This window comes from Echinococcus granulosus (assembly GCF_000524195.1).
Source record: "Echinococcus granulosus chromosome Unknown EG_S00013, whole genome shotgun sequence".
Taxonomy (NCBI): domain Eukaryota; kingdom Metazoa; phylum Platyhelminthes; class Cestoda; order Cyclophyllidea; family Taeniidae; genus Echinococcus; species Echinococcus granulosus.
In genome coordinates, this window is record NW_020170393.1 from 334,837 (window position 1) to 346,559 (window position 11,723).

Here is an 11,723-nt window from a genome sequence, read left to right on the forward strand (position 1 = left end):
GCTACCAGATGAGGCATAATATTCGTAGGAGTAGCTGAGACGTTCCGAAACCATCACACTTCTTGAAAATGCGTAATTCGTCTGCAGCATGGAAATGTAGGCGCTAGATCCACTGTGAAATGTCCTTACTTTTGTTACAGGTCACTACTACTATAGCTAGCAGGGGTTGGTGTCACCAGATCCCACTTCAAAAGACCTGCTAAAGTGCAGACAGGAGCTGTGGTGTGTGTATGAGTGCCTAGTTGAGGCCACCAAAAAACCAGTTTTCACATCTTTCTGTTGCCTCGTTATCACACTTTTAATGCCCGACTAAGTTTAGGCTACTGTTCTGCCTCCTTAGGCAAGCGCTCAATCACACAATGCTGTTTGAGCACAGCAACTCCTATCGCTCCACACCCTTATATCCGCATACACATGCAGGCTCGACAAACCGATACGGCCGCTTCCCCCTCATACACATTTTCTCTCCTCTGTGTGTGTAGAGGGGAATTTCGGTGTTCAATCGGAGATGTGCAGCTTCTACTTGAAAGGCTGCCCGCGTGTGTGGGGTGTGCTAGCACCTTACGCAGACTGAAAATATGTCCCTGTGGAGAAAACACTTTCAAAATCTCACGTACCGATCACAAGCGTGTTAACCCGGGTGGACAGGCGACGTGAATCTCTCCACTGTTCCCGCATTCCACAGACTATGTGGCGTTTAGCCCAATTTAGTACTGGTCACAGGAGAGGTTGGGCAACAGGCCGCAGGAATGGGTGCACTACAAAGCGGACTTCCAAGGGCAGTCTGAAGGCAAATTTAGTAACCGCCGGAGCGCATCAAAAATATGCTTTTACCAAGGAGGGAAAGAAGAGGAGGAGGGAAAAACAAATAATTCTTCCCAATCTATTCAGAAAAGTACACTGTCCACTTTCACGCCCACAAGCCTATCCGTACTGAAAATAAGATCAATTTAAAAATCCCACTGTTTCCAAGACGATTGTGTCGCAACGTTTGAGATTGTTGAACCCAGGCCACCATTGGGGATGGAGGAAACAAACCCACAATGATTGGAATACCTAAATCCTAAGGCCCAATCGAGTGCACACTAAGCATGTGGTGACAGCGACGCCATACGGATCATTCACAAGGCCACAGCTCATGAAGGTGTACTTTTCGAGCTTGCAGGACGCATGTCGTACCATGGTTGCGCCAACCGTGACAACAAGAATATGATGAAGTCAAAAATAAGAAGACATGGCTATCGAAGCAAAACAGCTCAAACTACAAATACGACTGCTTGCCACATGACTCGCCAGTATCGAAACTGAGGTGTAGTAGGATGACATCGACTCGTAAGGCGATTAATTGTTAAACCAAGGGTTTAACACAAAAGCGAAGACTTCAGCGTTACGAAAGTACCAAGACTCCTTTATCTAACGGTAAACGCCAAAATAACGAAAAAAACGCATTTCAAGCAATGACGAACATCCACTCAAGCGAAAGCAGAGGACAAAGAACAGTTTGAAGACACTTTTATAAATGTATAGACACAGACGAACAATTTCCAAAGGCAGAAATAAAATATCGCAGGTTGTTAAATGAGGAGTATTCTAGGTGGCGCAGGCGAATCAATCCTCCTGTCCGATTTCAGCACTTGCCAGTGCGCACAAACGCAATCAAGTGCCGATGTCGCCAGGCTGTTGACAGCGAGACAGAGCGGAATTGTGAGGCGGTAACCCGCGATGGCACAAGGCCACACCATCCCAGGTAAGAGCATTGAGAGTGCGATCGTTCCACCGACGTTCTTTGCAATGCACCAAGAAGGGGCTGAGCTTTACAGATAAAAATGATACCTATCTCCACCGCGATGTATATTTGTTCTTAACAGTCGGCAAGCGATGCAAAATATTTTCAGAGAATAATATGCACAAACGAGTTCGGAAGCATCTACATATATACATAAGATGAATGAACAGAAAAGTAAATGCGATGGGTATTTACAAGGGGGAAATTGTGAAGGAGGGGGAGGGGAGGCGAGTCGTAACAGTAAAATCAGAGGGACTAAGCCCTATTCGAACGTGGCCTACTTACAGCCGGGCGTTTTAGAGATGAAGAGATTGCACTGTTTTTAGCCACGGATTGTTGTTGCTTATTCCCAGCCTTGGAGGCAGGTAGAGGATTGGGTGAAGCCGTAAGTGGATTGCCCAGATTTTCACTTCCCGGGTTGTTTTGCCCTGGACTAGACGAATCCATGCGGATTGACGACTTAAATGAAGACCAGGTCTTTGTATGCCCAGGCGTAGTCTCTGAAGCCGTAACCATTCCATCAACTTTCCCCTCGCGGCAGTTTCCACCCGAACGAAGTTGCGAGCACCTTCTCTTCATTTTGTGCACGGATTGACAGGTGCATCCACTCTCCTCAGTATCCTCATTGCTTGAAAGGCAACAACCATTTGCCCGAGTAGGTACAACCTGAGTCTCGGGTGTACTAGCATTAACATTAGGACCGTCGAGAGTAGGAACAATGCCTCCGGTCTTGCGGACCGGGCGACGTCTCCTTCGAGAAGACTTCCCTCCTCTCGTCTGTGAAGGTGGTGGAGGTGGAGTTTGAGGCAACTCCGCTTCCATTTTTTCACAACTTTTGTGTCCTTTTGACTTGGTACTAGACGTAGACGAGGAAGGCAATATGGATGGCGAGGATAAAGGACAGGAGGAATCCAGCTCCTGGTTTTCTCGGGTACAGGAGACATTTTGCTCAGAGGAGAACAACCTCAACGGTGCCAACTGCTTCACTAAGTTGGAGCAGGTATTTGATGCAGACACCGATCTCCCACTTCTAAAAATAAACAGAACCAATAATTTGATTCGCAAAGACCATTTTCGCAACTAAATAGTTAGCGATCTACCAATATCACGTCGCACTATCGTTTAACTGCAAAAGGTCACAGAGGATAGAATACTGCAGCCAGTGAAAACTTACTTGAAGTTCCGATCAGCTGCTTCAATATCCCGATAGACATCCTCGATATCACCCGAAGCCATATCATCAGAAACATGCATTTCCTGAAGTTCCGACTCCGAAAGCATTTCGTCACAATCGGAACCACTGTCGAGCACGGTACGAGACATTGCAGTGATATCACCGTCTACTGATGAGGCAGACGTATGCACAGGGAGATAGGGTGAGAAGAAGACTGGACTCGACACAGATGTGAAGGCGGAATGTGAAAACATGACGAAAACAGGCTTTTGAACCGTAGGCGCGCCATTAGGGGGATTTGGGACGGGGAAACACAAGGGGTCATAGAAAACAGGATTGGAGGGATACGCATAAGACGGGAAGCTGGTGGAGAGGTATAACATATCAGCGCCGTTAGGTGCGCGCAGAAAAGCAGGAGGCCGAGTACTAAGTCCACGAGCAGACACAATGATCGGTGCCTTTGTTGGGGGACTAGAGTTATTAAGTTGATCCTCCGAGCATTCGCAGGGCTGAGTGGGGGAAGTCTTAGATGACATCTGTTGTAATTGCATGGGAGTAATTCCAGATTTAACATGGGGCACAAAAAAGGACGGCATGAGTTGGTACATCAGCAGCGCGTAAGCCCTTACACGCTTCCGAGAGGTTATAGTATCCTGTTAAGGCAAGTTACAATCAGAAGGTGTGTGCAATTACAGCAAGAAGAACCAAAAAGACATACCGGCGGTATGAGCAAGATGGAAGATAAGATGCTCCCGACGTTATCAGCATCCGTGCGTAAAGCGGCGGATAACGCTAGATAAGCGTGTTTGAACGCATCTAAAACCATATTTGACGAGTAGGAACGCCGAGCAACATTGTTTCCCGGGCAAAGAGGATCTTCGATACATAAGAGAGGGGGATACTGGTCGCGTTCCATGCTTTTCGTGAACCAGTCTTTGGAAATAAAAGAACTCTGTTCCGAAAATCTGATTCCAGTAGTCCTGTAGTTAAAGCGAATTCCATAAAACTCGAAAAATTCCAAAAGGAGAGTTCCCAAGTTTCTGGACTTAACGGTCTCCTTTTCCCTGGTATTTTGCTATTGCGAAAAAAGTCGTGAAATTACAAATGATATGAAACTATACAACCCAAAGAAATAAACTCACCTGCAAAAAACTAATACACATCAATATTAGAGCATAGGAACTGAGGCCGCCGGTCCAAACCTCGTTAAGTTCGCGAACAAGGAGGAATTGCTTCAACGTGAAGACGAGGTAACGAAGACAAGGATAAATCCCCAGATAGGTATGTACGAATTTTATGGCACGGACGCTGTTAGCCATGTTAAAACTTATGTCGACATGAAGTCCGGTATCAGAATCGGTAAACTTCACAATCGGAACGGTCGCCTTTGAAAGGACCTTAATATCAGTGGCAAAGTTATTTTCCTTTAACGCTCGTTCCAAGGTCCCTAAAGGCAACTGCGGCCATTTGCCGAATATGACAATGTCGACATCACTTGTCGGGAGATAAAGCCCAGTGCTGAAGCTGCCAAAAACTTCAACCTGAAATGTTAGGAAACCGAAAAAGGAGCCTACCCGACACTCCCTCCATAATGAATAAATAACGTTCCGTACTTTCGAGATAATGATCTCACGTACCCAATGTTCTTCGGGAGATGGGCAAACATAATTGACGAAATCTATGATCTCCTCATGAAGACTTAAAAATGTGCCTATCATTAACTAATTACCCCACGACCCCCGGGTTGTAAATTTTTCCTTCCTGTTTCCAAAGTGGTTCCCGCTTAGACTCACCGCGGCCCAACTCCTCCTCTAGACATGGGCGCTTCTTTTGATAAGTCATATTATTTGAAATCGAATCGTTCATGGTGATTCTGCAAAAGTAAAACTGGTGAACGACCATATTTTGTTAGTAAGATTGGCAAAAAATCCGGGAAGCACAAACAAACCACAAGAAACTGAGTTTCAACAGAACGTGCCGATCCAAACAGCCCACCAACTTAGCTAATCAAACACGACGAAATGAAATCAAATACATGAAATCAGCTTGTTTGCCTAACTCAGACTAAACTGATTTAGGACTAAAAAGCTTTCCTTAATTTTTTTTTAAATTTACCTGCTGCAAGAAAGAGGATGAGACTATTCTCTGATTCGCCACAAACGTGATAGGTGTTTTTTATTTTCCTAAAGAACTTCATCTCTCATGGTAGACATTTTGTAGGACAAAAGTTATTCTTACCTAAAATTTAAGCTTCTTCCAGTCATTTAACATTGCATTTCTAAACTATTTGTGAAAATATCCTCTGGATGGACAGTCCCATTACGAATTTGGAGCCCATTAGTTCTGTGCGTTAGCCATACTTGTTCGTTCACTCTACATTTCCTCATTACGTCAGTAAGGATCCAGAGCACTACTATGAAGCCCCGAGCCTTCCCCTCAGACTAATGAAGCCAATACTCGGACAGAATATACATTGCAGACGTACTGAAGGGCTTGGGGATTGGTGGTATGACCTAGAGACCAGCCCACCTGGCATAGGTGCGGTGGCCTTATTACCGAAACCTAGGTTAAGCATCCGACACATCGCAGAATAATACCAGCGTGGGAGATTTGATACTAACGTACAAAACGTCCGTATAGTTATAGCATGGTTTCAACTTGGCATAGCCGGGTAAAAGTAAAATTTCAGACGATGGAAAGACTTACGTATCTAAACCTGCAGTCAAGTAATTGCCTATTCATCACATATGAACAAAAATTGCTTCATAAACTTGTATTGTCATCTTTTACTTGCCCATAGCTTTTGACCTTGTAGCTTGGGTTCGCGATTGTCCGGCGTGCACTGGCGGGAGTAAATATTAGCCAAAACATAGATTTAGGTTTTATTTAAGCAGTGCTCATTGGTATACATGAGGAGTTGGTGAATGCTTTCCAGATGCCACAATCATAGTAGCACCCTGAGTCTTTCTTAAAGTCGTGACCAGGCATAGCAGTATCTAAGACCATATTATTACTAGCTCATGGAAGATGCAGCCGTTAGCATGGCCCAGCGACCATACCACAGAGTGGGGGCTAATCACGGGGGCTGAGACATCTACCCTGTTAAACAGAACATTGAATTACTGATAATCACATCATTTTACCACTATCTTCATTTATTCCATCGGTCAATTGGTTAGACCGCATATCACAACTGAATGGAAACATAACAGACCATACCCATGCATTCAAGTAACTCCTCCATCCCCCAACGGGCCGTAATACACTACGAACCCTCCTGATTCCTGTTACTTCCTTCCCATCACAGTCTAATCTACTCCGTAGAAGAAATTGTGCACTGTCGGTTTAAACGCCATGTATGTTAGGGGTTGCGGAGCAAAAGATCCAAGTTAGCCACCAGTTCAACACAAATCATGAATACGCAAGAGATATCCGCCCTTCGAATCCTATCGAGCAGTCCACACGCCATTACTTGCCAGATCATTCGTTACCAAATTCACCGACGAAAGGATCACAACTCCTGCCCCAAGTTGCGGATGAGCCAACCTTTGTGCCGCGCGTTCTCAACAAAATCTTGTGCAACAGGGTGAAACAAATGCAGCACATTAGTCACACGGACAGGGTGGTAAATTCAGCTCGTCCCTTAAGGCGATGGAGCCACGAACTGCGCAGGCGGATTCTACCTACGGATTTCATCGCACGAGGAATAGCTCAACACCGCAGCCATATATCGAGCACCCAGAACATTAGCGACCTGTCACAATGCTATCATCTGGCAGAGAGAAATTCCCATGGAACTTTTGTAACAATTCACGAACACGGCCCCAGAAATGAACACCAAAGGACACAACTATGAGGAGAATGTGAGGAGGATGATGATTATTTAAAGGCGCTAAGCAATTTTGCTTTCTCAGCGAATTGCACGAAAGCCAGGCAGAAGGCAAATCGCTCCAGTGTGACACGCTGGTAGAAGAGATGGCGCAGTCCCGTGACTTTGGCTGCCCCCAGAAGCCAATCCGCCGTCCACGTTAGTTGCAGCAACTGGCGCAGCTTCCGACGCAATGGATCATCCAGTCTCTTATGCAGTCTCGAGAAACCCTCTGCCGCCAACTTCATCGTGAGCCAAGTCTCCTCATTGTTGAGAAAGTCACCGCCCGCCGCCTTGACTAGGATCTCCATTGGCAACTATGCGGAGGGATAAGAACGGGCTTTTGCATTACAACTTCCATTGAATATTTGATTTAATATTCAACAAAGTTTAGTAAAAAGAAGCGAATGTAATTGAAAAGGGACGAATGAAAAATTGGAGTTGTAGTAGACCAATGACACCTATGTAGTAAACTTGTTAAATGCAAGTTCCAAGTCGATTGGAGAGATCAGGTATCGCTCATGAGAGATCCAAAGCAGGACAAGTGTAATCTCGTAGCACATTAAACTATTCAAAGCATAAATGCAGATCATATGAGTAAACCAGCAATCGTGTTAGCTGAAGGACTCCTTTCTGCACACGTAGCGGTGGTAAAAGTGGCATTATCCATACAAAAGCAAACGAAGACTCACAGGTATTTGTGGAACGACTTTGTCGAACAGACGAGGAGAGAGGAATCGCTTGAGATTGGCTAGGAGGCACCAGGTGTGTAGGACGTCGGCGACAAGGGGGGCTGGAGGACGGGCGGAGGGATTGCGCCGTAAACATGAGTGCAGCACCCAAACCAACACCCCGGGCGCAGCACTCGGCAGCATAGGCAACTCCGACTCGGCATAATTCGTCGACGACAGTTCCTGCATTTAAATACGAGGGGACGATATCGTCTGTGTGAGTGTGATCTTCTACAGGCTAGTTAGTCCAGAGAACAAGTCAAACCAGCACCTATGTTCCATTAGGTGACAGTTTCTAGTTGACAAAAGGGCTGGGCAGGTCTTACACCCGATAAGAAGGGATTGGGCCGGCCAAAGAGCTGGTAGGCTATGGTGGCGACGGCCCAGAGGTCCGCACGCGAGTAGATGGATGGGAGGGTGCATTGCTGATCAGAGGTTTGTGGATCGGAGAAGTGCACGGCCACCTCGGGCGCCCAGAGAGCGATGTTGCCGCTGTGCGAGACGGTGGTGCAATCACGACCGATAGCGTGGTCGACCGTTCGAATAGCACAACCGAAGTCGGTTAGCGCAACTTGCAGACGCAAGTTAATTGCCTCCACCGTTTCACCTATTAATGAAGGGAACACATTAAGGTGTTCACTCTGAATTGGAATGAAGCTCTCAAGAGACTGATAAGTAAAAAAACTTCCACAGTTAGAGATTTCTGTGATAAAAACTACATTACCAAGGATAATTTGAACCAACATCTGATGCAAAGACGAGCTATAAACTCTCATGTGACTTAAGACACGTGCTTACGCGCACGTGTGTGGATGGATTCACACTAGCTCACGTCTCTACCACTGCTCACCATTCAGTAAGTCTACTCTCTTTGGAAGGTTCCTGCTTCTAACGAGAAAATTTGATGGTTTGATATCTCGATGGGCTATGTGATACCGCTGCAGGTGGGCCACCGCCTCGACCATCTGAACTGCCACACCAATGGCCTCTTCAGTGCGTAGACAAAGGGAGGAAAACTCCATGTTAGAGGTCGGGATCTGTAAATGGTAAGGAAGACGTGGGATTCTAGAAATCAGAATTTGTAAAATAATTCTGTCAACGGATACAAGAAGGAATAAACAAAATAGCATTTAAATTAAACTAGCTGAAAACAATCAATAAGGTAAGAGGTAATGTAATGCAATAACCTCAAAGGGACTTCCAGATGCAATTTCGTGTGATGCTGGCTGACGCATTAAAAACGAGGCAGAATTCATGGAAGATGAAAAGGTCGTAGTCGGTTTCCACTTTCCATTCAGAAGATCATCGAGAGATCCATCAAATCTGCGTGAAAGGGGAAAAAACAAATTTCAACGCACAGGAGAAAATGAGATAACTAGGGGAGCTCAAGTGGTCGAATGTGAAAATGCTAAAATGAACATTTTACGGAGCACAAGGAGTATAAAGGGAGCTCAAACCTCTCCATAAGAAGATATAAAGTATAAGGACGACCGCCAAAACCGTCTGGAAACTTCTCAACACCTTCCCAACTCGCCTCCCTCCCGCCTTCTCCTTCCGTCTTGACGGGAGGTGCACGATCGAAAAAGTCATCGAGTATAGGGACAATGTTGGGGTGCGGTCCAGGGGGCCGCAAATCAACCTCACGAGCTCTCTGCTTGTGCAGAAAGTCCAAATTATCGGTTGCGGTGATGTCATCGTCCTCGGAGCCCTCCTGGTAGTAGTTGTAGTGAATTTTTACAGCTATTTCTTCTTTTCGGGATTAGCGGTCGGAAAAAAAGAAAGAAACATCAAGGAAACACTTTCGTATCACAATGGAACAACGTTGAAAGTGGAGAGAAGGCGTGTATTCTTGTTCTAGAAAAATAACATTTACAAAATGGATAGCTATGCTCTGAGCAACGGCTTTTAAGGGTTGATCCATTCGTAGATGACAATTGGGATGTTTCTAAACATTTTATACGAAACATCTTACAGTTCAATTGCGTTTAGCTTAATGCTGCGCATCTAGTGTTAGTGCGACAAGTAGCCATCATCTAGCGGAAGTGGATAAACTGATGGTAAAAGAAACCAGCCATGTATATGATAAAATAGTATTGGCAATTTTCATTTGGTAATTGGTTATTTCCTTACCTTGGTTCGCATCGTTGTCATGGGACCGATATTTCGCAGCCCATACTGCTCCAAAACCACCGTGAGAGAGAAACTTTTCCGGCTCAATCTGTTCAAAGCGGAAATGCTTGACATAATTCCGTTGCAATTTGTCATACGGCTTGAGTGGGGAGTAAATGCTACTAAAGGAGATGCTATAAGACAAAAAGCGATTTCGACTAGGATGGTGACTTTAAGAAGCATTATAAGATACAACAGAAATAAAAACACAATATTTGGAAAAGCTTTTATCATGGTATTCATTACTGCAAAAAAACTGACTCATTAAAAGGGGGATCATTCCGATATCTGACGATCGTAGCTACACTATTGAATGCTCTGACAAGTGAATTCGGGCGTGGATGTGTACCAGATGCCAAAAGAATTCTCCCCATCCTTTGCACAAGGGAATAGTATTGGGGGCCATATCGACCAGTCTTCAAAATAATCCGTCGTAAGGCAGGCTTTGCTTTTACGTAATGTGCCCCCGACAAGACCTAAAACACGCTATTGACATAAGGTATTATACCTGGCGACCGAATTTGAGCGCCAAAGCAAGCCTCGAAACGGACTTTATGATGTTTAAAATGTCCCTCATCGTTCTAATGCTACCATTTTTCACCGGGAAATGGGATACACCTAGGGAGGACAAATATCGCGGTCAAAAATACATTTATTGAAACACCTGCCCTCCGATTCGGTTTGTCCTTTCGCTTACTTGAAAAATCGTGGAACGCTGTTCAATTTATAATTAAAAAAACTAATAATCTTCACTGGTAAAATAGCTCTTTAAAACCCGAAATGCATAAATAGCTTGTCACTAATTTTATGTGTGGAACTGAAGCAGGAAGGGTATGAAAATCTGCAATATCAACCACTTATTAAGATGAAACTAAGAAGGTCACCTTATTGTAGCAATTTTGGACCTTATTTAACTGTTAAGCTGCGTGAGCACTTCGCTTCACGCAGGCCTCCGTAAGGGCCTCTAGCGCTTTTGTGCGTTAGTAACCTGAGCACTACCACATTACTGTTGCCCGTTATGAGTCTGAGGAAGACTTGAGGTGTTACATCGCGCTAACGATGTGTTGGCAGCTGCCTTGGATAATACATAAAACAGTGACGTGTCACCACCGGACCCTCGGATCCTCTCCCCTCTACTCACTGGTTATTTATGGTTGAACAGTAGCACTAGCGTTATAAAGAGCTCGCAGTTTCGTAGACTAGAGCCTTTAGCCACAAATGCCCTAGTCTAGCTTTAACTCTTCTCAGATCACGACATCGTCTGAAAATTGTAACTCTTTTTAGCTCTCCAAAGACCGTAAAGTGTTTGTACTTTGCGCACCTATTTTTCCATTCATACAGTGGCCCGATAGAGCTGCACGCAAACCCAGGCAATTCGCATCATACCGCAGTTGTTTTCCCAGCGCCGTCATCAATCGTAGCTTGAACTAGTGCACCTTCACCCCTCAGTCTTACACTTGATTGGGATCCTCTTTCGGGTAAGAAAGTTCAGCATCTTTGAACAATTCACGGTACCCTGGGTTACGACACAGTTCCTGATTTTAAGGGGCTTACAACTACAAAATTTGTCGTGTGCAGCCACACGACAAAAATATGCCAGAGCTTTGTTAACTTGAGAACAATGTATTCCTCGGCTCCACGCAGCGTTCACCTAAATCATGAAAACAAACAACAAGCCCCTTCACCAGGCTTCAAAGACGTGCCCAACTGACCCCTCAGAGAACAAGCTCGGCGGTAAAGCTAGTAACCTTATTCCACATTCAAGGACCATCCTCATCACGGCGCAATTTTTACTAGAAAATTTTAGACAGGTCCGAAGTAATGCATTGTTGTGATAATGATACAGAAATGAGTAAAAAGATAAAATAATAAATGGATTCCTCGGATTCGCATGTGTAAAGTAAGGGGGCTGCTCAGGCATTTCACACACAAAGGTGAGAGCTCCGTAGTGAAGCTACGTGCCTTAATGGGGAGGAAAAGGCTACAGAGTAGACT

General features: G+C 45.0%; 1 protein-coding gene across 1 annotated transcript; it reads right to left on the minus strand. All coding sequences in view use genetic code 11, as the record gives it.

Annotated features, from left to right (window-relative positions):
• Window positions 1-1,656: 1,656 nt before the first annotated feature.
• On the minus strand, window positions 1,657-9,803 carry EGR_02753 (DNA polymerase sigma; the record flags this gene model as incomplete). The annotated part of the gene is made up of 12 exons (XM_024492002.1): window positions 1,657-1,812; window positions 2,072-2,816; window positions 2,961-3,613; window positions 3,679-4,035; window positions 4,103-4,501; window positions 6,885-7,145; window positions 7,521-7,742; window positions 7,886-8,166; window positions 8,410-8,596; window positions 8,747-8,882; window positions 9,017-9,270; window positions 9,690-9,803. 12 exons carry the CDS (start codon window positions 9,801-9,803, stop codon window positions 1,657-1,659), a joined length of 3,765 nt encoding a protein of 1,254 aa, XP_024353496.1.
• Window positions 9,804-11,723: the final 1,920 nt, after the last annotated feature.